Genomic DNA, 26120 nt, shown 5'->3' with positions numbered 1-26120 from the left:
ACATGGTGCATCCAGAAAAAACATTTGGGAAACACTCAGGCAGTTGAGGAGCCTGGCAGGGACAATAGGAGGAAGTCGCCCGCAAGGAAAGAACAATGGGAAAAGCAGGAGACGCGATAACTTAAAATAACCTGCTTTCACTCTTTAGTGTCCTGCTCCTAGGCTGCAGAACCCTCCCTCCAACCATCACCCATGTGCAGCCGGTCAGTGTCTGTGCCGCTGGCCACACCAGGAACTTGCCAAGGCTCTGGACTAAAAGATTCACAGAGATGCAGATGGCCTGGCAAAGAGAGGAGGGGGAGAGCAAGAGCAAGCAGGGTCCAAGGGGCCCCCTGGGAGAGTGCGGGGGTGGGGTGGGGCGGGGGAAGGGGGCTCTTTGCAGGGGTGGGGGCTCTGAGGAGCAGAGTTATGGCTCACGGGCCCCAGGAGAGTGGAGGAAAGAAAGGGAACAAGTTCATGAGTAGCCTGGTCTTTTCAGCCATCATAGCCACTTCCCCAGAATCATAACTTCTGGGGTCCTGCGCCTGCTCTGACAACCGTAGCCCTCTGGCCCCAAGCACATCAGAACCCCCATCTGTTGGGCAACAGATGCCTACTGAAACCCACCCTTTCCTGGGCAAGAGATGCCAAGTGTCCAAGTGCGTGCCTGAGACTCTGGGCGGCACTCAAGCACACAGCCAAGGACGCCGACACCAGCTGAGCTTTGAGAGCTGGGATAACTGCCCGGGATGCTGGCGGAGGCTGCTGCCCTCAGGTCCTGGGTGCTCATGCTTATCTACCCACAGGCTTCCCTGGGCCCTCTGCCTCCCCAGATTCTGTGATCCCAACGGTGGGCATATCCCCAAACCCTCCTTTTCATAACAAGCCTGTTGTGAGGCCTCCCCTTGACCTCTCTAATGGCAGCAAATCGAGATGGGAGCTCACGTGCTGTGGTGCCAACGTCACCCCAATGAGCAACACCCAGAGGTCTTCTGGCCCCAGATCCATGTCGTAACTGGGGGGTAGGGCTGTTTGGGAGGCGAGAGTGTCACTGCTACATCAGCATCGTGCTGGTGAGTCTGTCGGGGGAAGGAGGCACCTTGGGACGGGCAGGTCACCTTCCAAGTCCATTGCGCTACCGTTTCATAAGGCACATGGCAGTCACAGGGCCACCATAACTGAGTTGGTAATAACAACCCTGCACATGTTAAGACCTAAACGTGCTTTCACAGTGATCCCACTGACTACTACTTATGGCCACCTAGGAGACTGGGTGGGGGGAGGTTTTTAATCACCCTTGCAGAGGAAGAAGCAAGAGAGCTGCTCAGAATCATCCAGTTCTCAAGTGAAGAGGCTGAGACTGGAGCCCAACTGTCCTGGCATCCGGTTCAGGGACCACCTCAGGCCACCCTGATGACTATAGGCTGCATCTGCCTCCTTTTTTCAACCAAAGAGGAGTCTTACCAAGGAGAGAGGGGGAAGTACCCCCATCTGCCACACTGCCCGCATGCTCCTCAAGTCTCTTCTGTGGATGAATTCATGGGGTTGATGGCCAGCATCAGGGCACCCATGTCTTCCCAAGCTCTTCATTGGAGGCTTAAAACTCCCCTGCAGGCACTGCCCTCCAAAAGCCCCTAAGCAACTTAGCCAAGGTGGTCCAAGACCCCGAGGACGCAGTCCCACACCATGAGTGGAGGAGGGTGGCCAGGCAGGGACGCACAGAGGACAGGACACCTCCCACCCCTAAACCAGCCGGCCTCAGGCTCCCCATCCCTCCTACTCTCTCTGCCTTCCATCCTGGCTGTTGCTTCTGACTTTACACTTTGTCTTGTCTCAAAAGGAATACTTGGCTGACCCAGAAGAAAATTACAAAATCCAAACACGCCAAACTCTCTCAACTCATTGAGAGAGGGTGCATTTCGACTTAGATGCCCCAAAACAGGACTTTTGCCCTCCATTTTTGACATCATAAGATTTAGTGAAATGGCAGGGAGGGTATAGCTCAAGTGGTAGAGTGCATGCTTAGCATGCACGAGGTCCTGGGTTCAATCCCCAGTACTTCCTCAAATTAAAAAAAAAGATTTAGTGGGATGGGCACTGATAGAATTACTGGAACCTGAATTTGAAGCAGGAAAAAATACTGCAGCTCATCAAAGTCCCTCATTTTCTAGATGAGGAAACTCATACCCATAAAGACCAAGGACCTCCCAAGAGGTCCCTGTTTATGAGCAGCAGACGGGGACTTGAACCTGCATCTCCTCACACTGCCAAAGGGACACGGGAAGCCCTGCTGCCTGGCCATTCAGGACGAGAGACCTCAGGGCCAACGGGACGCAAAGGTCATCTATTCATCGTTCATTTCACACTTAAATCTTTCATCCTAAAATTTTAAAAACTGAAAATCTAAGAGGATGCCCATGAGACTGATGTCACCAGAATAATTTATTGCAGCAATTTAGGCTCTTGCCACAGGGTCAGGACTGTGAGTGTGTCACCATTTATCACAGGGGAAGGTGAAATGCCAGGTAGGAGAGACTTCAGGCTGACAAATGCCACGCACACCAGGCCTCCGTCTGTGTATTTAGCCTGTTGTTCCCCACCTCCTGTGAGCCAGGGGCAGTTTCCAGTATGTCGTCTCGCAGTGGGAAACGGCAGCCTCAGACCCGAGCCTCAGTAAGCCTGGGAACTGGCCTCCAGGTCACCGCCTAATTAGACCAGCGAAGATCCCCACCAGGCAGGTGGCCCAGGCCCTGCTCCTTCTAGAAACGTTGGGCTTCCTTCCCTTCGAGAGCCTTACCTTTGTCTTGCCCATTGCTGCCTGGGGCCAACCCGTTCACCACGGCTTTGGAAGCACCGACGTCACATTCTGAAAGGAAGAAAGGAAGAGAGCACGAGGCTTGTGATCATGTCGCCCCACCTGGAACGAGTCCCACCTGGGGCCCCACGGCTGTCCTCAGGCCTGGGGACGGGCCCCTGGGGTGTCGTAAGGGAGCTCTGAGGGTGCTGTGTGGCTTGAACAAGAGAGGACGCGAAGTTGCTGGGGATGGGAAGTGTGTTGTGAGTGATGTCAGTCCTCCTGCCTCCTGGATACAGCTTCGTTTCTGACACTTAAAAAAAAAATCTGCTTAATTCCCTCGAAATGGCATCCCCCGCCTGCCTAAGGCTTATCCGCCATTCCAAGGCCGCTCAAATGCAGCCCTGCGCATCCTGAGTGAGAGCTGTCAGACAGCCAGGACCGAGACCCCAGGCTCTGTGACACTTTCCTTTGTCCACAGCCACTGCCATCGAACTCATGCCACCCCCCCCACGAAACGTCATGTACACACCCTCCCCCCATCCCCAGCTGAGGCTCTCGTGTTCTTGTCATGAAGATGACCTGGCTCCCGGACGCTCACCCTGCCCCTGTTCTGTCCCCTCCTGGACCCCAGCCCTCAGTCTGCACCCGAGAGCCCTCTCTAGACCTTGAGCTGGATTAAAAAGCCCCGGCGTGTTGGACAGTGGAGAACAAGATGGGACAATGCAATATGATTTTCTAAAACTCCTCCACTTGATATATACTGTAGTTCATCTCTGTTTTGAAAACTAAAGTATTAGGGTTTCGTCTGGGAATTTAATCATTTTCATTATCATTTCCATGAGGAAAAAAATGTACTCCAAGTTCCCCTAAATGGACAAATGATTGGAATATAATCTTTTAGTAAATGGGATGACCTGTAGTGTTGGCATAACTGGTTATATTTAAATTGACAAACTGACCTTCTTGAGGATTAAAAGCGAACCGACAAACAGTGGCCAGCAGCTTCCCAGGGGACACAGCCTGGGCAACTCAGCCGGACTCCAGGCTCTTTGCCCACTGGCTCCAGCCCGTGTCCAGCTGTCTCTCCTGCCTCCTGCCCCCGCCTGCCACCCCAGTCTCCTCACAGCCCCTTCGGCCCCTTCAGCCCATCAGGCACTTTCAGCCCTTCAGGCCTTGGTTCCTGTGAGGCCCTCAGCCAAGAATGCCTTCTCTTGCTACCTTGGGGAAATCCTACAGGTCCTCGAGGCTCACTCTGCACGTCACCTCCTCTGTGTCAGCAGTGACCTGCGTTCTGCTCAGCTGCAGACACTGAGACCCTCCCTGCCCAGTTGCAGCCCAAGTCCCACCAGTTCCCCATCCCAGCACTGATGGAGGCAGCCCAGAGAAGACAAGCAGGTGTGTGGGCTGGACCCTGTTGCCTGGGACACGCGACCTGTGTGCTTGGAGTGAACCGCCCCCCACCCCCCACTGCAGCCAAGAGCCAACCAAGCCACAAATATAATCGTAACAACTATGGCTTTTTTAAGCATCTATTTGCCTGAATCTGAGGATCCATGTTAAGCATTCCACAATTACCACCTCATTTTTATCCTTAGTACCCAGGTCCCTGGAGCTAGGAGAAACTCCTGTTTTATAGATGAAACATGTGAGGCTCAGAAAGGATGCCAGAAGATCACTAAACTGGGACCTGAGCTCTGGTCTGCTCCACCCCACAGTTTATCTTCCTTGTCCCCACCTGGTATAAACATTTCTTATTTGAAAAATAAAAAATGGTTTATATGTATTCTAAACATGAACTAAGTATATTCTATAGAAAATGGTTTACAAATATCCTATTTTCTCAAATGCTGGGACGGAAGTGGCTCATTTTGCTGAGACTAGGTTGCCCTACCTGTTAGGCTCTTATCTATCATCCTCCCTGACATAAACAACACTGACCGGCCAGTCCGGGTGCTCCTGGATCCAGACATGAGCGTGCCCACTGCCCCCACCTCTACTGGCAGCCAGGACCTCCCAACACTGGCCCCACAGGTCCTGTCCCATCCACTGGCCCCAATCCACCTACAGATGGAGGCTCGTTCTCCCAGATGCTGAAGTCCCCTGTGCACTTGCATTTCTGGGATGGATGGAAGGAGGGTGTTGGTAGAAAGCCAGAAATCCAAAATAAAAATCATAGGTCCCACAATCCCATCTTTCCTCTCTGACCATTCCTTCCCCATGCACCTGCCTTAACTGCTCATAATGGTCTCCTTTCTAGGACTGTAGGCCTTGCTTTGGGCCTCCCTAAGCCAGCAGCCTCTGAGCTTCCCCGAGACCCAGACCCATGTCCTTCCTTTCCTTTTGTTCATTTTTTAATTTGGAGAAATAATTCCATCACCTCAGGCTCAAAATCTCTGCAGCACAGTGTGCTGGTGACCAGCCTCCTGGGTTTGCCTCAGCTCCACCCCGCACTAGCTGGCTGACTCCAGACACACCACTAGCCCCTAAGGGCCTCAGTTTCCTCATCTCTAGAATGAGAGTATACCATGCCCAACTTTGTGGGTCTGCCAGGAGAATGAAATGAGATAGGGCAGCTAAAGCACTTGCCTTGGTGACTGGCAGCCCAGTCCAGACTTGGAATAAAAATAACATATCATTTTCACGCTGCTCTTTCCACCGAAGGCAAAAACATTTTTATGCAGCTGCTTTCCTTCTGATGATCATTTTTATTAGTGGCATAATATTCCGTCAAGCAAACACACATCATGAACCTATTCACTCCCCACCTTCATGGGGGTGATGTTTTTGTTTCCTTCAAATTAAGATAGAAACTCCCAAGAGTAGGATTATCAGGTCAAAGGGTCCAGACTTTTTGGACTCTTCCTACAAAATGCCTCCTTTCAGTGCCACGCCCGAGAGTGAGACCCTGGGGAGGAGTCCCGCAGACATTTCCACACCCTCGCCCTCCGGCCGGCCCCTCCCTGCCTGCTTCTTCCACCCTTATTCGTGCCAGGAGTGGTGATGCCCGTTTAGGCTAAATATGATCTTAGAAGAAATTTGAGGCTGCAGAGCTAAAGTTTCAAAAGAAAGAAAGGAAAAGCCCTAGCCTGTTTTAAATGACAACAAAAACAAAACGCCAAAAAAGGAGAAAAAATGAGTTACAAAGCAGGAGCCGCCGGCAGCGTCAAGTGCACCTGGAGGGGAGGAGACAGGGCGCGGCCTCCCCCCTCCCCCCCCCCAGCAGAGGCACCACGGGCGCAGGGACGAGCCGCATTCCTCTCCTGCATGGAGGGAGCCTCAGCTGATAGAGCCCACGGATGGACACCGGCCAGGCCTTGGGCACAGTGCTCAGTACTGCAGAAGCACTGCCTCACTTCATCCTCACAAAATCCCAATGAATGGGGGCTTCCGCGACGCCCATCTTACAGAGGAGAGTGTGGAGAAGGGCCCTCCACCCGCACACTCAGTACGCAGCCCTGAGCTGATCTGGCCTCCCCGTCCTAAGCACACACAGCCCCACATGGTGTGGATTTGGCTAAAAGGGCACTGAAAGGGAAAGGCTTGTTTTCAATCTACAGAGGTCTCTGAATACACTTTGGAGACAACGCAGGATTCAGAGACCCCTGAATGAACTATCCCCTTGGTCACCCCCTGGCCCACCCAGCCTGAGGGTCTTGGGAGGTTCCAGGACACGCTCAGTAGCCAAGGCGTGCCTTCATCTCCAGGTGGAAACTCCTCTGCCTCGAATTCTGGGCTGGAAAGCTGCCAGCTCTTGGGACCTATCCCCCTCTCTGTCTCCCATAGCCTGGGCTCTCCACCCCAGCTCTAGACTAAAAATACTCAACTGATCATTTGTTTAGGTCTTGATTTTTACCACCAAAGGCATAGCAAAAGGATGATTTTGTCTTGAGAAAGGAAGTGACAGATTAGTTCATATCCTGGGGCAATTATGGTCAATCTGTTGACTTTGCTGCAGTCAGTCAGATTAAGAGATGCCACTAAGGTATATACATACGGCAATGTTTATCAAATTGTACCCTTAAAATATCCAGTTTACTGTACATCTCAATAAAGTTGTCAAATACAGGGAAAAGGAGCCCCCTATAAAACTCAGGACACAGTACATGTGGAGTATATAGCGTAGTTCTTGACATATGGTAGGTACTTAGTAAACCATTACTAGTAAAGGTGATGATGACAATTTATGACAAAACTTTGCCACTTACCCAGGACTCAAAAAATTAAAAACAAAATGCAGTTGGGGCCTCCAGAGTGAGTGAGAAATCTGGGTAAATGGCCCAGTTTTGTAGATTTGTCAAGAAGAGAAAGACAGGGTTTAAAATGACTTACCAGAGCTCATGGTGGTGACAGGACAAGTCCTCTGCAACCAGGCCTCTGAACTGCTCTGCAGAAAAACAAACACCACAACAGAACTGATGAATGGCAGGTTCTAGATAAATCCCTATGGTTCACATTAAAAATGCAAACCCCGTACATAACCCTTGATAAAACACAGCTGAACCAGGAAACGCCTGGCCAGGCTTCTGGTTCTCGTTTGGCTCTGTATGACATGACCTTGGACACATCACTCAAACTCCTTGGCCTCGGTTTTGTTACCCATACTTGGTTTAGAGACAAGGCACAGGTCTTGCACATATTTTGAATAGTAAGGTCCAGCTGAACGCATCTGAAGGACAATCTGAGAAGCAAGCCTTCAGGACACGTAGAACCTTGCTGTTTAAAGTGTGGTCTGCAGACCAGCAGCACTGGCATCAGCTGTGAACTTCCAACAAAATGGAGGAACTCAGAATCGACCCTACACCCACTGAATCAGCATGTGCATTTTACAAGGCCCCCAGCCAGTCCCTCTGTACTTTCATGTGTGAGAAGCAACGATGTAGAGGCAATCAAGCCCCTGGGTCATGACTTCTGTAGTAAGGTCGAGGTCTGGTCTGAGGGTCTGGACCAGCAGACACGCTTCAGTTTCCTTTTTAACATGGAAGCTGGGCACTGGCTTCCTCTCTGGGTGGCTGCCTTGTTCACTGTCCTTGCAATCGGCTGAATAGAAACTAAGGGGGAAAAAAGAAGTCATTCTAAGTGCTTCTCTCTAGCCCAAATCAGCAGTAACTTTGCCTCTGTCACTGTCAAGTACGCCTGAGACTACCTGTGACCTTCAACAGCCCCTCAGATTGTTCTTTAAGCTGTGGAAACATTTGTTCTTTCAGTTAAGAATGCAACCTGCTGTGTTCCATATGCCCCGGTGGTTTCCCATCCTGGTTTTATGATACCTTCGTCTGCCTCCCAGGCCAGAAAGGGCGGTCAGGATATCATCCAAATGTTTTACTTTAAAAAATAATTTTAATAATTATGTTAAGGTTTCATTTACTTAACTTTTAAAGCATGACTGAAGAAATATTTTTGCTTCAACCATGAAGTTATGTTAATAGAGAGTATTTTTCTTTCTTTACAGTCCTATCTAACCTGTACCTGCATAAATAGCACTTACACAGTTGTAAACAATGTCTGGACAGCTTTGTGTTTGAGTTCTTAAATATCTCATGAACATTTTTCTGGATTTTCACAGTCATACCCATCATTTTGATGGCTGTGTAGTATTTCATTGTAGTAACAGTCCATAATTCATTTACCAATTCCCTCGTATAGCTCAATTTGTCTTGATTTCAAAAATAAGTACATGGCACAACAGCATTCTTAGGTCTGAGAGGAGATGACTGGGAAAGCAGACAAAAAGCACGCCTCAGCTCACACCTGATGAGTCATCACCATCTGTGATATCTGGGTCACCCTTTGCACATTTTATATTTCTCAATACAGATACTAGTAATTTCTAGGTGTCAGCCCCACCCTTGCATAAACTGATCTGAAGTACATATGGTCCGGGATAGTACCCTAAATACTAACCATCACTTTGCCACAAACGTCCACCAACCAGAGCAGATGCCAGGGATAGCGCTCTCTAGGGGGCCCTCCCCAGGCCAGGTGTTTACCATCCAGTGGTCAGATTTTAAGAAGATGGAAGGAAAATGGGCCCCAGAGGGTCAGACACTATCCCGATTCTTGAACTTGGATGACAGTAGGAGGCAGCAGTGACGACCCTCAGGTAAGTACCAGCTCTGCACATAAAGACTTTTGGGTACTAGGTTCTGTTACGTGCTGTCACTTGATTGCAGGTAACACGAAGCAGGGGGGACAGTTTAAAATAAAAACTGCAGCAGTGGCACTTGTGCCGAGGATGGCGCCCAGTGCCCTGTCCTCGTCAGTGGTGGCAACGGCAGCGACATCCTATCCAGACTATTCCAGGGCCTGGTTCTGGCTCTGAGTCCATCCAGTGCAGACTCCTTGAATTTCTGCCCCTGTTCTGAGTGCTATTCTCTGACCTCCTGTACATTCTGAACTACCCGAGGGCTCGCCAACAAACCCCCCTTTCAGTCTGAATTAACCAGCGGCAGTTTCTGATTGCAGCCCGAGCATCTTGAGCAGCAGAAGAGGAGGAAGAAGATGGGGAGGAGGGAGCCCCAAAGGTTTCACGCAGAGAGAAGCTTCACTCCTCTCTCCTGAGTAAGGCCATCTAGGGCTGAATCCCACGTGGCTCAGGAGACGATTTTGTCTCTACAACCTGAAGAGCTCAGAGTCAGGGTGGCGGGGATGCAACTAGGAAGCTGCACAAACTGAGTCTGGCCAGGAGAACGCTGAAAGCTTTGGAAGTCACAATCTACTCCCCGCTGTTCACTTAGAGACAGTACAAGTATTACAATCATATGTAGAACATGAGGGTTTATTTTACATAAAAACCTCTGACACTTAATATTTATTTAAAAACTAAGCTGTAAAGAGTTTGAGTTGGTTGAGAACATGATGGCACGTCTTTGGAATTTCTCCCCTAAATCCCCTCCAAAGGTCTCAGGCGCCTTTGGGTAAAAGCCAAAAAGATGAATGGTGCCACCTAGTGGCAAAACTGGACAGCTACAAGTGGGCAGCAAACCCCTCACCCCACTGTGAGTTGCAGGAACCTACAGAGTCACTGTCTGGGTGGCCAGCGAGGGTGAAGCCACCATTCCACCCCTTGGGCTGCCCAGGTCTACCGTACTTGGTCAAAACACCACAGCATCGACACAGACATTCCATCAAGAGAACAAGATGTGAAGTAGCCAGTCGTGTTAAGAATGCATCTGGATAATGAACGGTTTGGCGTGGTCCCTTCTCTAATTCCACGACCCTGTAATTTTGAGATAAGTCTTCATGACAGAGAGTGAATAATTACTAAAAAGCAAAAGTTATACTCATGTTTCCAGCTGTAACAGAATCCAATAGCTAAATATGGGTTGTTTATTAGGGAAGGAAAGGAGGTCCTTCCTTATATGGATGGTTCAGGGATATGACAAGGGAGGAATTGAGTGTGTCTGTAAAAATGAATTCAGGGTTCAGCAAAGATCCTTGGAAGAGCCTGAGCCTCTGGTTGACCTTGCACACAGCTTGCTCCAGCTTCTCCTATGCCCTATGCTGTTTTGCCTCCATTGCCTCTTCCCCAACACACACACTACACACGCAGACAACTGTAAGATTCTAAAGGGAGATACTGTGTCATCCTTGGGACTGAGCATGCAGCGGGTGGGTGTCCAGTCGTGAACTTTGTCCTTGCCTCTATTTAACCTTCAGAACCTAACTTTCAAGTCCTAGTGTCAAAATAACCAAGATTCGCCTTAACGCCATTACAGCTGCCTAATACAAGCTAGTTCCCCATTCCGACCAAACTCTGGTTACACTCTAGCTCTGGAATCCAACCTGAGACCTGGTCTGATATATGTATTTGCCGCTACTCGACGGCTTGAAAAGAACACGGACAGCCCACAGATGCTTGGCCTTATACTGTGCTGATCCACCAGCAGAGCCACATTTCTCCAATGTTTTTGTCAGCTCATCTTCTTCTCAATCCCTATTAATGGCATTTCTCTTCAAATGCACTCTCTACGCTATCAGGGAGGGTGCAGAAGGCTCCTCAGAAAGCCAGAAAGGATAAACACTGAGTCGCTAACATTTCCTTTCAAAGGGAGGAAGTCAGGATAAACTTGACCCTGATGTTAACTTCGGCCTGGAATCCCAGGACACCACTGGGGGCTCAGAACACAACAAGCACATGGTTTCTGTGAAAAGACCGATGCTTCTGGAGAGGGAGCAATAGGAAAACACGTCCCCCACATCCTCCCGTTTCCTCCTGGAATCCCTCCAACGCGGTTTCCGTTCTAACCAGTTATCTAAAATGGCCTTCAGAAAGGTTTCCAGTGCACACACATGGCCAAGCCCAAGCTCCTGCCCTGGCCAGGGCCTCACTGACCTTTCCACTGAATTTAAGAAGTTAACTCCTTCTTCCTCCCACAAGCACCTCCTGGTCCTGACTTCTCAGTGTCACTGCGGACTGGTTTCCCTTGGGCCATGAGGCTCTTCCTTCTGGAACAGGACCTCTGAAGTTCCTCCCGGAGTTTAAAGAGCTGGAGGACCCTGGGCTGGGTCCTCGTTCCTTTCCAAGTACTAGCTCACTTCCTTGAGGATTTCATCTGGACTATTCAAGCCAGAAGGATCTGTGCTGGTTACCGAGCTCCTTTTTGTGGGTTTTTCACCTGTTTCAGCAGAAGGTTCCACAAGCCCCCTCAGGCCACCAGGGCAGCTGTGTTTTTATTGATTTCATTCATTTATACTTTCAGAACTTTCCTTGGATAAATGGGTTCTATGGCTACAAAAGATTCATAAACGAGAAATGTAATCCACCCTTTTATTACTGAGGTGCAAAAACAGATTCAGAAAAGATTTCCCTTCATCTTGCTCTTTCTCCCGTCTCCTGAGCCCACTTTCCCTCCTACCAGTCTCTTCTTCCTCCTCAGGGCACCTTCAGCCTTCAGAACGGACACTAAATCCCAGATGAGAATCAACCTTCCACAGCCAACACACGAGCTGGACAGTGTCATTTGCCCCTTATATCCTTCTGATATCACCCCATCACTCAGTGAGTAGTGCAAAGTCCTGATAATACAGGGACTGATTACCTGTAACCGTCACTCATCTCTTCCCACCTTGCCTTCGTGGTCCCTGCTCCTCCAGTCAACCCCCTCCACAGTGAGCACTTCCAGCAGAGAAGGCGTCTGGCTCATCTCTGCAGCCTAACATCTGGCATGGTGCCTAGCCCAGAGCAAGTGCCCAGTCAACACTGGTGGAGTGAGTATCTGGCCCTCGTGCAGGTCTGAGTGCACTGCGTTCTGGTCCTGCCTCCCCCCGCCCCCTCCTCCCCACACCTGATACGCTGCCCAGTCTTGTCAATTTTTCCACCCTCGTGCCTCAAGCACCCCAGCCACCCCTGCTTTTCCATCTGCGAACTCACTGTTCTGTTCCATCACCTCATCCCTAGACTGTTACAATGGCCTAATAAGCCTCAGGATCACCCTACAGCCCATGTCCTGCCACGTTCTGACTTCAGCAGTGCGAGTTCCTGGGTCAAATTTCAATGGAGGAAAAAATCCACGGGGCCCCTGTAAGCTCAGAGGGGTTGTTTGGGTGGTACAGGGCAAAAGGGAAAAAAAAAAGGGGCAGAAAACCTCCTAGAAAAGAATAATGTATCTAAAACACAGGCCATTCCAACAGCATTTCCTTAGCACCTACTGTGCACCCAGAATACTGCTTGGCCCACAGGAGACCAACATGCACCAGACAGTTGTCTCTGAGGCCATCATGGTGTTGTAGGATCACAGACATGTCCCATTTAAACACAGTATGACAGTGAACCCTTCTGCCAGGAATCTGACCTAAGTGGTACAGGAGCACAGAAAGGAAAGGAATAAATTCTACTGGAGAGACCATCAAGGAATGAATAAACGCTAAACTTCGAGTGATCAATGGCATACCTTCAAAACTCACCTCAAATGTCACACTTTGGAAAACACTGGTCTAAAAATGCAAGTCCAAATCCCTTAACACCATAAGGCTCTGTAAGAGGAGGTCCCAATGAATTCTCCAGTCTTACCTCCATGTACTTAATAAGCCCAAACTCCATGTGACTCACATCTGTCATTCGTACTGAATCCTGAACAAGATTTCCAAGTCTTTAATCTCACTGTCACTTCCCCCTAAAGCCCCTTCCCTCACTTCCTCAATGTTAAGGCCAATCCCAGTCACCAGGTGCACTGGCCCATCAGAAAGGGAAGTTTTAAATTTGGTTTAGTTTTGTTTTTAATCCCCATTAAAAGGCATGATGACAATTTTAATAAGGCCTCTTTAAGAATCACAGAATTCAGAAATCCCCACGCCCAAGCCCCCCCAGTGACCATCACACTGTCATCCCAGGCCCTCACCAGACATGGGTCAGGATCGAGAGCTGGAAAGCTAACCACTGACAAATCTGCAAACTTTTTTTTACCTTTTAAACTTAGATGAAGTCTGTAAATAAACATGCAAAGTTCATTCTGCCAACAAAATTGCCAATAAGCAAAACACAGCCTAAAATAGTTTCCAGTCTTATAAATGCAAAATTATTTGACCTTTGGACAACAAAATTTAGGAGGTAATATTGATTACAATGTATGTATTAAAATGCATGATTTACAGCAAACATAATAAAGAGGATTAATATCCTTGTGTTACAGTGTACTCAATACTAACCGCCAAGAAAAAAATGTTAAAGGCATGAAGAAATTCCAAGAAAAAGTGCAAACAAACAAATCTATGAGAAAATGTTCACTTCTCCTGATTAGTTTTAAAAAACAAAACAAAAAAAAAAACCCTCCAATAATGACTAACCATTTTTTCCACTTCTTAAATTAGGCCACAAATTAAAAAAAATAAAGCCCAGTAGGGCCAAGTGTTAAAGACACTGACATTTTCCTACAGTCAGTGACACTAAGTTATTACCACTGCTTGCAGCATAACACATCAAGACTTAATGTACTTCATACTCTTTGTGCTTTAGGGAAATCTGGCTCAGAGAGAGAATCCCAAATGACAATAAAGCTACGTAAACAGATGTTCACCACAGCTTTATTAACAGTGAAAACCTAGAAACACTCCTGTGTTCAGTGACAGGGGACCAATGACATGGCCACAAACCCCCTGGATGGACTGAACAGTTATGAGAATAATGGTTATGCAGAACATACAACATGGGAAAACACTTCTTAGAAGATTAGGTGACTAAAGCAGGATGTATGTCCATGTCATGCTCATGATTATCAACATGTAAAAACAAAAGCACATGTATTTCAAAGGAATATGCCCAAATTCTAACAAGGATGTGGCAGCGTGGAATTACAGGCAATGTTGACATTTCATTTCTATTTTCCAAACTGTATGTAATGGTCATAACACGTTACTTTTTTAATGACAGGTAATTGTTTTTAATCTCATCCCTGGCATTTGACATGCAAGGGTGTAATCTTGAGAACTTTTAAGACCAAATTCTAGGAGACAAGTGAAAGAAAAAAACGCTACAAACAATCTTGTCCATTAGAACATGGCAGCCCCACGAGGAGCACTGTCCCTCAGGACTGAGAGCAAATGCCCCAAATGTGGAATTCCAGCATTAATTGCCAGTGATTGCTTTTGTTTAACGAAGCCAAACTACTCCCAGGCAGTTCCTTATGAGGAAAGGGGGGCAATAAAACGACTAGAATGTTCAGCCAGATTTCCTAAAGAAGCAATGGCACCAAAACGTTTCACCCTAAAATAGTCCCCAGGGGCTGCCAGGTGACAACGCACGCAGCACCCCTGCTCCCTGGGCCTGCTGGCTGCCAGTCCCCTGCTCCTAACCCAATGGACTGCATGGCATTCCAGAGCCCCGAGCGCCTCAAACTCTTTATATGTCCAACTCTGGGCACACACCAGTTCTTAAGCATGCACGGTCAACACAGACAAGTCTTAAATACAAAAGCTCGCCAACGTGTGTTTCCCAAATATGGCTGGGACTACAGAACCAAAACAAAGCTGTCTAACTGCAGCCGCCAGTACACGTGGAGCCCTCCACTCGGGACGCCAAGAGCACTGACTGCCACAAGGGCACATTCCCAAACCCGTTGGATAGCAGCACGACATCTCAGCTCTGTTTAAACTGTAAACACCTAACCTCAAACTAAGAAAGGCAAGCCCAGGGCACAGAGGACGCTTTCTTCAGGCAGCAGCTATTACACAAAATCCACCCGCGTGAACGAAAGCACGTTGCAGTCTCCGGGGAGTCAGGGCTGAGCCACGGGCTCCAGGTAGAGAGACTAAGTTACTGTGTGTGGCTGAAAAAAAGACTCAAAAAGCTGAAAGGAGGTCTTTTAGAGTTTGGGAATGGGAAAGGAGGGTGGGTTTGACATGGCAGGAGAGGTGTCCAGTCTCACAGACAATCCGTAACTCCCTCTCGACTTTTCTTTTAAACCACAAAATTCCTACGGCTCCGTATTTACCAAGCCATAGATCACACAGATGGCTGCCGTGCCAGCCCATTCCACGCTCGGGAATGAGGGAACAGAAGTTCCATACAGTAAAAAGACTCTGGGTCTTTTGCAAATAAATAACTTAAATACCTCAATTCATAATACTGGCTTATCCAGGAATCGCTTGTTTTCCTTAAGAAGTTCTGAAATTTTGCTGATCGTATGCTAACCGCGCAAAAAGCCAATAGAAACACTGAAAACATTATTTCTTCTGAGAAAACCTCTCTTCTCAGCAGCACTTGTTTAGCAACTGAGGCGCAGCATGAAGAGACAGGCCTAGAATCAATAACCCCTGACCTCAGGCCTGGGAGGCCGAGGGCTGCGTCAGACCCTTAGCGCCCACGGAGAAGGAACGTGAGGCCCCGACTTCCACTCAGCAGAAAGTGAACTGTAGTACCTCAGCTACTTCTCTCTCTTTTAACTGTATTTTGCACTAATTTTAGGCAATTTTTGAACATGCCAGGTATAAAAGCTGCATCCAAGACTTGGAGAATACGGTGCAAACTTCTGAAATGAGTTTTCTTTAAACTCCTTCAAAATCATTAAAAATATAGTGCCAAGGTCACAACAAACATTCAGTAGAAGTTTTTTGTTTTGTTTTGTTTTTCTTAAATCTATGCTGTTTTCCAGACCAGACTACGTGGAAATAAGTTGGATATACATTTATATATTAAGAAACATTATATATATGGCGTACACACACACACATTTCTGACTTTAGTTGCTGTGTATCCAGCAATAATCACTTTGAACACCAATGGTCTAAATGTACCCATTAAAAGAGGTTATCAGAGTGGATCAAGAAAACAAGACCCAACTGTGTGTTGTAAGAAACCCACTTTAACTATAAAGGCACAGGTTAAAAGTAAAATGGATGGAGGAAAAAATGCTAATAGTTTCTCCATGTGTTTAGTGGCTGTGGGAAAATAATAAACAAACAAGAAAACCTCACAGGAATTGGGTTTGAATCCAAACTCTACCAATGCTGCAAATCGGAAAGTCCCTTAGTTTCTCAGCTTCAGTGTACTCACCTACGAAAAAGTTAGTAATACCTAATTCCATAAGGTGTTTCTAAATTTTAAAATATATATGAAGTAAAGTGTTAAAAAACAAAAATATTCTAGTGAAGAAGATTTTATCCTTTTATTGCTTTAATAGACTGATGAATATAATCACTGCATATCTTTCCATGAAGTTGATATTACAAATACTTAAACTATCAGGCTATAAAAACCTATGAAACATTAGGTTTTACAAACTGAAGCAGAATCTAAAAACCAAGAAACCCTTCTCTGGCCCTGCCTTCCTATGCAAAGCTAGGCCATGAAGGGCATGCTTCAGAAAGGCATTGTGTTTTAAAACACTTAGGAGTAGCTCTCTCTTTAAGGTCATGTCTCAAGGAACCACATCACTATTTCAAGACCCATTTATCGTGCATGCATTCTGTGCAAGGCCCTGTGCACGTGCTTCAGAACAGACAGATGAACCAGCCACTTACATACATCACTTCTAATCTTGAGAACACCTCGCAAGGTTCCTACGCCCATTTTGCAAATGGAGAGAATGAACCTCAATGAAAGTCAGCTGACTCACTGAAGAGTCTTGCAGAAGCAAGTAGGAGAGACCCTGGAGCTGACTCCCAGGCCTAGGTCTTTCAATTCCATGATGTGGCTTCACTCAAAGAGGTGCCCCAACACAGTCCCTGCCTGAAGCAAGATGCTTCTATGTGGAAGTTGTTCAGAGACAAGATACACCCAAAAAAGAGATGGATAATCTTAGGGGGCATTTTTGTCCAGCTATGGTAATAATCAAATTTGTCCACCAAAGTAAGAGACGGTGCCTGCCCTCAGAGACCTTATATTTGAGTTGAAAGAGAAAACTGACAGCCTTGAAATCCTGATGAGGCATGAAAGACAGCAGAGAACTATGGACTGCCCTCCACTGTGGGAACATCCCAGCCGAGAGAACGTCAAGCTTCCAGACTGACCTGGGAAAGACCTGGGGATATGCCGACAAAAGCACCCTCTTCTGAATGTTTTAAATATCCCTGTAGTAGTTTGTTTGTTTGTTTGTTTTTTAAGATACTTTATTGCAGATTCAAATGGGAGATTGGGAGGGTGGAGAGTCGTGGTGGAAGGAAAGACAGGCCTCCATTCCAACTGATGGAAATAGCTAATCAATTTTTAAAAATGAATTTATCTCTTTCCCTGTAGTTCCCACAGTATTAACTTTTCTCTAGAGGGTTCACTGATTTAAATGGAATTAGATCACACACGTCACTTTCTAGCGGCCTTTAGGAAGCAGTGACGCCCCTCAACACCCACTTACCCACACACATCTTTGGAAAGGTGTAGAGGAGCTCTAGAACAGACAGCCTGGATTTCAGCTGCTGCTCTGCCACTTACCGAATGCTTAAGCTGAGGTCTGCCAGTTAACTTTGCTAAGTCTCAGTTTCCTCGTCTATAAAATGGGAATAATCACAGCCATCAACTTCAGAGTGTTATGGTGAGCACTGAATGAGGTCAAGCATATCAAGCGATCACAGGCTTACAAAGTGCTCAATAAAGCCCAGGGCTTGCAGCATGGTCATCGTCACCAATAGCATGTGAGGCTGAGGCTCAAAACCACTCTCTCCTCGGCTGGTTTCTCTGAGAAGCATCAGATGTCCTTTTTTTCAACCATAGGGAGGCTACTCTCAGTGTAATTAAAAGGACAGCCTCAGCTCTCCTTCGGAGAGCTTCCTGCACCTCCTTCCTCTCCCTCCTGAGGTTCCATTGCCTGTCTGTCCCCAACAGCACAAATCTCCTCTAAAACTCAACTTCCCATAGGAAGCATAGTGACTAGTCTGCCTTTTCCCCAAAGAGTGAATTTTCAAGTATAGTTACATTACTGGCCACGTACCACTTGATACACACACAAAAATTATCATGTTCTGTGCCTTTTGCTATTGGCAAGCTGGTTCTCCTCAGAGAATTCCTACAGTGCAGTCTCCAAGGTGGGTCCCACATAGCTACTGCTTAGTGCACAGCACAGACCCCAGCCCAGCCCTGTTGATGGAAAGGATTTGTACTGAGGAGTATACGGAAATAACACTGGGTAGATGGTGTGCCCTGGCCACAAAACGGCCTCGAATGCCAGGCAATGGCATTTGTGCTGGCCTCTATCAGGACACAGAATTCAAGATAAATCCTTTAGAAGTTTCCTAAGGCAAGATTAATCTGACTGAGGCAGGCAGGATGAACTACAGAAGCGGGGTGGGGGGGCCCTGGGGCAGGGGGAATACGTGAGCCGAGGCCAGGCCAAAGGAGGGGACATTAACATCTAGTACTTTTTGTAAGACTCCCTTCCCCTCTCCCAAATTTCCCTCAACCATATATACTGTCTCTGTCCAGGAAAGCAGCTCCCAGCAAACTTGTTTTGCCCACTGGGCTGTGAAAAGCCCCACAGAGGCCTTGGCTCTAGCGACCACAGGTGACAACTTCTACACTTATCTCTTCTTGCTTATCTGTAGCCAAAACTGGTTCTCAGAGAGAATATGATTGTCTGAGCTTACTCCTTAAATCTCATGCTGCCACTTTTGCCCAGAGCAAACTCTTTTTTTTTCCCTGCCCAAATGCCTTAGTGCCTGACAACATAAAATTATCAGAAAATAAAAGGCATCAAAAATCCTTTAGAACTCAAAGGAGCTTCTAACCAAATAGAGACACTACAATAGCAACCACTAAAATAGAATAAAAGATGACAGAGTCAGGGATGTTTAAGAGATCATTTTGAAACCAACGTTAAAGAGAACAGTTCAACACAAAATGACCCGCCTTCACCATTCACAACCTACATAGATAGAACGTAGACATTGGAAGAAGAGAACTCTGTATTCAATTACAGTTGGCGTAGGATTAGGGGGAGGAGAATGGGATGACGACACTGAGATCTTGGTTAAGAGAATATTAAGGCGGGGGAAGGTATAGCTCAGTGGTACATTGCATGCTTAGCATGCATGAGGTACCCGGTTCAATCCCCAGTACCACCACTAAAATAAATAAACTAATTATCTCCCCCTCCCCCACAACTAAGATGAGAATATTAAATCCTTCACATCCAACTATCAGCAAAGAATTCCAGGTGTTTAGGCAGTGACTTTATCATTGTGAACCTGTTTCCCCCACATGCAAAACAGGGATTAAAATAGCACTAACTTGCCTCCTGTAAGGATGAACGGGGCCGAACATTACCCGCGTGGCACAGGGAGGACTCAATAAATGGTCAAGTGACATAACTGGTCTATTTCCCATTAATTTCATTCTAATTTCAAAAATGAGGAGAGTCGGAGGTAGGTGGAAAGCCTGGTTAATAAAAGGCTTTAGTCACTGTCTTACTATAACAATAGTTTACTGGGATTCTGCTTGAAGATAGGCGAGGACACTGCTAAGAAATGAGGTTTTTGCCTTGCACAGAAAAGATAAAACTGGTGGTGGCCCCACCCAGCACCAGATATTTGCATAGAACTTTGCAGGTTACAGAACAGCAGTGCCAGTGGTAGCCTTGGCTGCCTGCAATGTTTTTTTTAGAAAGATGGGGGAATGAAATATGATCTGTCTTTAAGGAGGTTTCGTGTGGCCAAAGGACTCAGAGCATCACAGAATTTCAGGGCTGGAAAGGACCACAATTTCTGAATGTTATGAGCCTTTAAGTCCAGACCAATCCAACTGAGATGAGAAAGTCCAACAACCAGGAACATATGCTCCCCAAAACAAAGACCCCCCACCCTCCCAAGCCCTGCCAAAAGGACAAGGCAGAAAGCCAAGCCAGCAATAGGTGTGACAGCTACTATGCCTGGGGGCCTGCTGTGCTTTCTAGAAGCTAAGCTCCCTGAAGATAGGCGTCTGTGACTCTGAGTCTGTAAGGCACGAGGGCACTAAAATATCCTAAATGACTTTAAAATTTTTCATTTCATTCTTTCCTCTTAAAAAGCAGCAGTAGAAAATTAAAACCTAAGGTTTCATAACATTCATAGTAAGTCCAAATGTCTCAAACTAAAGTCTTAAATCTTATACACAAGTATAAAGTTGGGGAATAAATGGCTTTCCCCTTCTTAAAAAATAAACCATTCATTTAAGGCAAATCCACAATTAAATGCCCTTTGGTGCTTCTGAACCCATTAATTCATTCAATAAAAGTTCACTAATGCGAGGCACTGAATAGTGTGGTTCTTCTATTTTAAATTTACAGTATGAATTACATGTCTGGAAATCAAGCCCTCAAAAATTCTAACAGAGGGCATTTTAGAAGGCTACAGAGATGGGGGAAAGGATAAAGGTCCCATGCAGAAACCTCCCCTGCCCTTTAAGTATGCAACAAAAATCTTTCACAAAAATGTAACTTAGAACTCTTGGGTTGGTTCCCAATCTTCTTAAAGGGAACTTCGGTATTTGTGGAGTTTGGTGAATATAATTATACTTCTGGAGGAAATCCAGTTTAAGAAGCATGTAATTATAGACTTTCTTCCTATCTAATAATAAAAGTGCAAAGATAAATAAGTTTTTTCTTATGTAAAAATGTAAAGCTTAAGTAAATACACTAGACTATAAGTGAGGGAAAAAAAACGAAAATGAGCTAAAACTCTTAAAACAGGAATGAAAAATACTTGAATTCTCAGCAAGATATGAGGCATTTCAAATTGCCATCTGCTAATATCACAGCTCGAAAAACTAACCGGCAAATTTAAATGCAGAGAATCAGGTGCAGTGAGGCCTTGGGGAGCATGGAATCCAGGACGACCACACAAAGTTTGCCAACAGGCTCTGCAAAATTGTCAAGTCCACCCAGTGAATTCCTAGTGACTCCAAAAGTTCCACATACATGGGATTTCAAATACTCACGTTCCCACCTCACTGCTGGTTACACCAAAGTCCAAAGAGAAAGGAGGGAGAAGCAGGAGGGCTCAGGAACGTGCCGAGACGGGGACCCGAGGAGAACTGGCTGGGAAGGCCCTTTCTTGGAGCCCCGCAGCCGTCAGCATTTACTCACTGAACGTGGACAAGTGGCGAGGCCTTCCAGTGGGATGCCAGACGGGGAAGCCCTTCTCCAGCTACTCTGCTCAGCTCCCTCATTAAATTCAGAGTGAAACCAGCTGCCGGGAAAGGCAGAGGTTGACCCCGCCAAGACTCTGGAAATTCCTTGCCAAGAAAGTAGACGGAGTGCCCAGATCAGTGCTGGAAGGGAAATTTCAAGCCCTTGTAGGGAAGATAAGGAAATCATTCTGAGAGGGTTGCTCTGCTCCTGGCTGAGAATAAGTGTGGTCTCTCTGTAGCATGTGTTGAGTCCACATTCCAGTCCCCTTGGCCCCAGTGCCATCAGAGAGGGAGGACGGACGGAGGAAGATGGAGGAGGAAGGACAAGGAGTCCCCAAAGACCAGTGAGATGAGACGGTGCGGATGAACACACCAGCCCAGACAGCATTTCAACAGCGGGAAGAGAACAGATCAGCTCTTTATGAGAATTATTTAAATTACATTAGACAGAAATACATACAAAATTCTTCACGAAACAAAAGGATTTGTTTGTTTGTTTACTACTTGGTGTTTTTATTTCTTGGTCCTTGCAGCCTTTTTTTTTTTAAATGCTCTTTTTTTTTTCCCCACAATTGAAGTAGAGTTGATTTACAATATAGTGTTAGCTTCAGGTGTACAGCTTAGTGATTCAGTTATATATATATGTATATATGTGTGTGTGTGTGTGTGTGTGTGTGTGTGTATATATATATGCATATTTTTTTCAGATTATTTCCCATTATAGGTTATTACAAAATATTGAATAGTTCCCTGTGCTATACAATAGATCCTTGTAGCTTATCTATTTTATGTAGAGTAGTTTGTATCTCTCAAACTCCTAATTTATTCCTCCCCTACTCCCCTTCCCCTTTGGTAACTAAGTTTGTTTTCTACGTCTGTGAGTGTTTCTATTCTGTAGGCAGAATCATTTGTATTATTTTTCAAATTCCACATATAAGCAATATATAATATTTGTCTTCCTAAACAGAGGTTAAGTTTTATTTAAATCTTATTTAATTCGTTTCTTCTATCACTGGAATCTACACAGATGACATTAAGAAATTATATTCAAATACAGATATGTTATGTGAAATCATTTTAAAGTCAAAGAAATTTTATGATAATCAAAAGGATAGTTTCTCTTATGTCCCAATTTTTTCCCCTTAAAGATAAAGATGTATCTTTAATACAGAGTATGGTGAGACACAAACTGACATCTTATGGCTTTAATTTCATTATTTAAAAGCCAAAAATGCTGCTTTGTGTAACTACGTGGTTGGAAGCCCCCGGTAAAACCATCATTATCTTTTTGTGGAGAACTGCCTATTCTTTTTATTTTTACCCCTAAATAAATTATATTTATGTTTGGGTTTCTCTCTTTATCACTTCTCCCCCAAATTCAGTCCTTTCCTCCAAATTTACTTTTATACATTCACAAGTGACTTGACGATGATTTTCTTAAGTGTTAAGTTTTCTTCTTATGGGCACTGAGAAAGTATTTTAAAGTCTGACTGGCAATGCTATTCCTAGTCAACTCGACGCACTGGAAGACTCAGAAAAGAGAAGGAGGCATTTAAAAAATGATTCCCATATGTGCCTTTCAACCGAATTCTTAACTTGCACTTCAGTTTTCATTGTAAATTTCGATTCTCTGAATTTAGAAATATTTTCAATTTTGATAACAACTAAAAAAATCTCTGCAAAATCTTCCCACTCTACCAGAGGGTCTCAAAAATGGCCAAACACTAATAAAGAGGGGAGGCACCTGTTTAAAATGCCGATTGCAGGTTCTGGTCCTAGATACGCTGTCTGAGAAGTTCAAGGAGGCCCTAGAACCTGCATTTCTGGTGGATAAGGTTTCAGGCCATACTTTCAGAAACACTGGTCAGTGTGACCAAGTTACCGCAGCACCAAGCTACTAGACGTCCATAGCTCACCCACAATGCTTTAAAACTGGAAAGCATCATGAATTTATTGCATCCCTTTGAACATAATTTATAATTTGTACTGATTGTGTTAGAATTTCACTGAAGCAGGGAGACAGTTTTTTCTCTTTTTCCTGCAGAATGTTCACAGTGAATAAAACAATGTGCAAATGGAATTGCACTTGCAGGGCCTGCCATCTGCAAGCAGTCTGGCTCAGGGTTTCCAAGTGAGGGCTGTACCAGGAGGACACTCACCGAGTAGCTTCAATATTCCTCAGCTGGATGTTTGAGAACGTACAGAATTCAAAATGTACCCGAAATTTAGAACGATTTCATATCATAATCCACAAAACGACTATAATCTGAAAAAAAAAAAAAGATAAATTTTGACACATCTGTTGATGCCATCTAGAGAGCAAATGTTTATTTTTTAATTAGGCTTTGATTTCTAATAATCCACTGATAATTTATCCTATCACAACATGGTAAGGAAAAAGTTTATATTTTATATCAGACTCAAACTCTCAACTTCTAATGTGTTTCCACTAAATAGAGTCTTATTAATTATTCAGCAAAGTTTCTTGAAGAAAGCAACTGGAAAAGCAATTAAAATTAAAACATTCCAACGTGGTGGTTCAAGTATTACACTTTGAGAAGAATCCCTTGTTCATTTTATTTCAGGAGTATAATTTTTTTTAGACTTAAAAAAATAGATCAAACCTGGTAAGACATTTTTTAAAGCAGGAAAAAAATTAAAGCACAGAACTAGACATCCGAAAATTAAAGAAAAAGATCCAGAACGTCAGCACCCTAACACAACCTCTCAACCTGTAGGACCAAACTGCCACAAATGTCACTCCTACCCTGGTGAACTTGTTTCCGATCCTGGTAACTGTGAAGCATTCAGAATTATACCACTCTGCACCACGCAAACTTTAATTTGGGGGTGGGAGACACATACTCAAGTTCTGCTTCCCATTTCTTTTGGAAGATAGCCAAATCTGATCTTTTTTTCCCTAGCAACAAATGAAATACAATGAATATCACCATCAAGAGCCTGGCTCGTAAGCACAGACACTGTGCTTAGCACGTTACATACAATGTCTCATTTAGTCCCAGTAACCTAATGATACATGGATGGCTGCTATCAGTTTAGAAAGGAGGGAGGCAGTGGCTCAGCCGCTTCTCTGGGGTCACATGACCAGTATGTGGTGGAATTGTGACAGAAAACCCGACCTGACCTTAAATCCCAGGCTATTAACTGCTTCTTCATTCTACAGAGATGCGTCTTGCATCACAATGCACTGCCTACACTGCTCTGCTCATTTAAGAAAACCTTATTTTGTTTTTATGGTGATGAGGAGAATGTGCTCAACAGAGCATCCACAGAATTACCCAGCCTTTCTGGAGCGTCTGCTTAGTCCACACACACTGCCCGGTACTACCTGCAGAGATGAGCATGATTGCTGCCCTGGAGCAGCTCACAATCCAAGCCGTGGAGGGGGCTTAAAAGCAGGACAGTGTTTTGGGTTGTTTTTTCCTTAAGCCACGTGATGCTTGGTCATCGCCCACTGCTGGCTGCTGAGAGTGTGACAGTGAACAGAAGCTCAGATGGAGGCCCGTGAGCAGGTACAAGTGGCCCCTTTGGGCCATGACATGAACTGAGAGCTGGCTGAGGACTCCTCACCTTGTTCACTCCGAGCCTTTCATGGCACAAATTCCAAAACTAGAATTGTTTGGTTCCACAAATGGAGACATTAAAGGGGAAACATTAAAACCAAGTTTTGGAAGATTTGGAAAAAAAAAATTTAAGCCTGTTCATAGTCATCTGCCAGAGTCACCCTCCAATCCTAAGCCCAGCTGTTTACTCCCTTGACTTGACTCTGCTCAATTCAAGTGGCAAAGATATCCCAAGCTGCTGTAAACATGCAGCTCTTTTTAGCTCTGGCACGAACGCTGGAGGGGAGCTGGAAGGAGTTTCTTTGGTCAGGCTGGGGCTACAGCCTTAACAGAGAGGGAGTCAGTATTCCCCAGGGTCCAGCAAAGCAGGGACAGGTAATCAGGTAGGAGAAGCCTAAGGAAACGGGTTAGTGTAGGTGGCCTGTGGTCATGAATGTCCCCTTTTCCTTCCATCACTAACCCTTGGCAATTCCATGCTTTTCTTTAAAGTGAAGCCTGTTGCCTCTACTCACTTTCCCTCAGAGGCAGGGTGATTAAGAATGTAGGCTCAATAACAATGATCAGTTCCACTTACTAGCTTGTGACCTTGGGCAAGTCACCTCGGTTCCTCATCTGTAAAACAGAGTACGTGGTTACTGCAAGGCTTGGTGAGGGGATGCAGGTAAAGCACTGGGCGCAAAGGCGAGCACAGGGCAAGTCCCTAATAAATGCAGGGCACCTACTGTCCACTCTGTCTCACTCATGTGACAGCTCCTGTATGGTTTACTCTTCTATAAGCAAGAGGGGGAGGTGAGTACTTTATGCATGCTGGGGTTTTCTCTGCTCTTTGCAGGATGGTCAATAAACGTTTTGAGTTTTTGGTTTTTGTTTCATCTAATGATGAGGAACCTTTTAGAACTCCCAGAAGTAAGAGACTCTCATATACTTACTTGGAACTATCTCAGTACCTTACATAGTGGAAAACATTCAATAAAAATAATCGTTGGGTCGATTTTGTTATAAAGGATCTTAGGATCTTTAGAAATAATCTTCACTGTATTAGATGAGAAAACAGTTCAGGTGGGAAAGGAGAAGGCTTCCCACAAACTCAGAGTGAGCTTGGGACCTACACAGGATTGAAACGGGAGCTTTTAACTCCCAATCCAGCACTTCCCCCCAAAGAATGCTGCCCTGAATTGAGACACAGCTGACTGGCTTTACCTTTCCACAGACCAAATTGTGAGGAGAATATCAT

At 45.7% G+C, this 26120-nt stretch overlaps 1 protein-coding gene across 44 annotated transcripts in view; it reads right to left on the bottom strand.

Moving 5' to 3' along the window:
• SORBS1 (sorbin and SH3 domain containing 1) overlaps positions 1-26120 on the bottom strand; it is a 208282-nt gene that overhangs the window by 102237 nt on the left and 79925 nt on the right. For 11 of the 44 annotated variants that reach the window (XM_074373887.1, XM_074373910.1, XM_074373905.1 and 8 more), the window contains exons 1-3: positions 21259-21277; positions 7106-7160; positions 2777-2845 (exon numbers count right to left, since the gene is read on the bottom strand). In XM_074373887.1, the coding sequence (XP_074229988.1) occupies positions 2777-2845; positions 7106-7115 (79 nt within the window). In that variant the 5' untranslated portion in view covers positions 7116-7160; positions 21259-21277. Of the gene's footprint in view, positions 1-2776; positions 2846-7105; positions 7161-11814; positions 11955-21110; positions 21235-21258; positions 21333-23461; positions 23569-26120 lie in introns of those variants that run through there. The other 33 variants (XM_074373869.1, XM_074373874.1, XM_074373891.1 and 30 more) reach the window with 10 other exon arrangements.

The sequence above is a fragment of the Camelus bactrianus genome, chromosome 11 (genome assembly GCF_048773025.1).
Source record: "Camelus bactrianus isolate YW-2024 breed Bactrian camel chromosome 11, ASM4877302v1, whole genome shotgun sequence".
NCBI classification, from domain to species: domain Eukaryota; kingdom Metazoa; phylum Chordata; class Mammalia; order Artiodactyla; family Camelidae; genus Camelus; species Camelus bactrianus.
The sequence above is the reverse complement of the archived record's forward strand: the minus strand, read 5'-3'. Positions and strand labels throughout refer to the sequence as shown.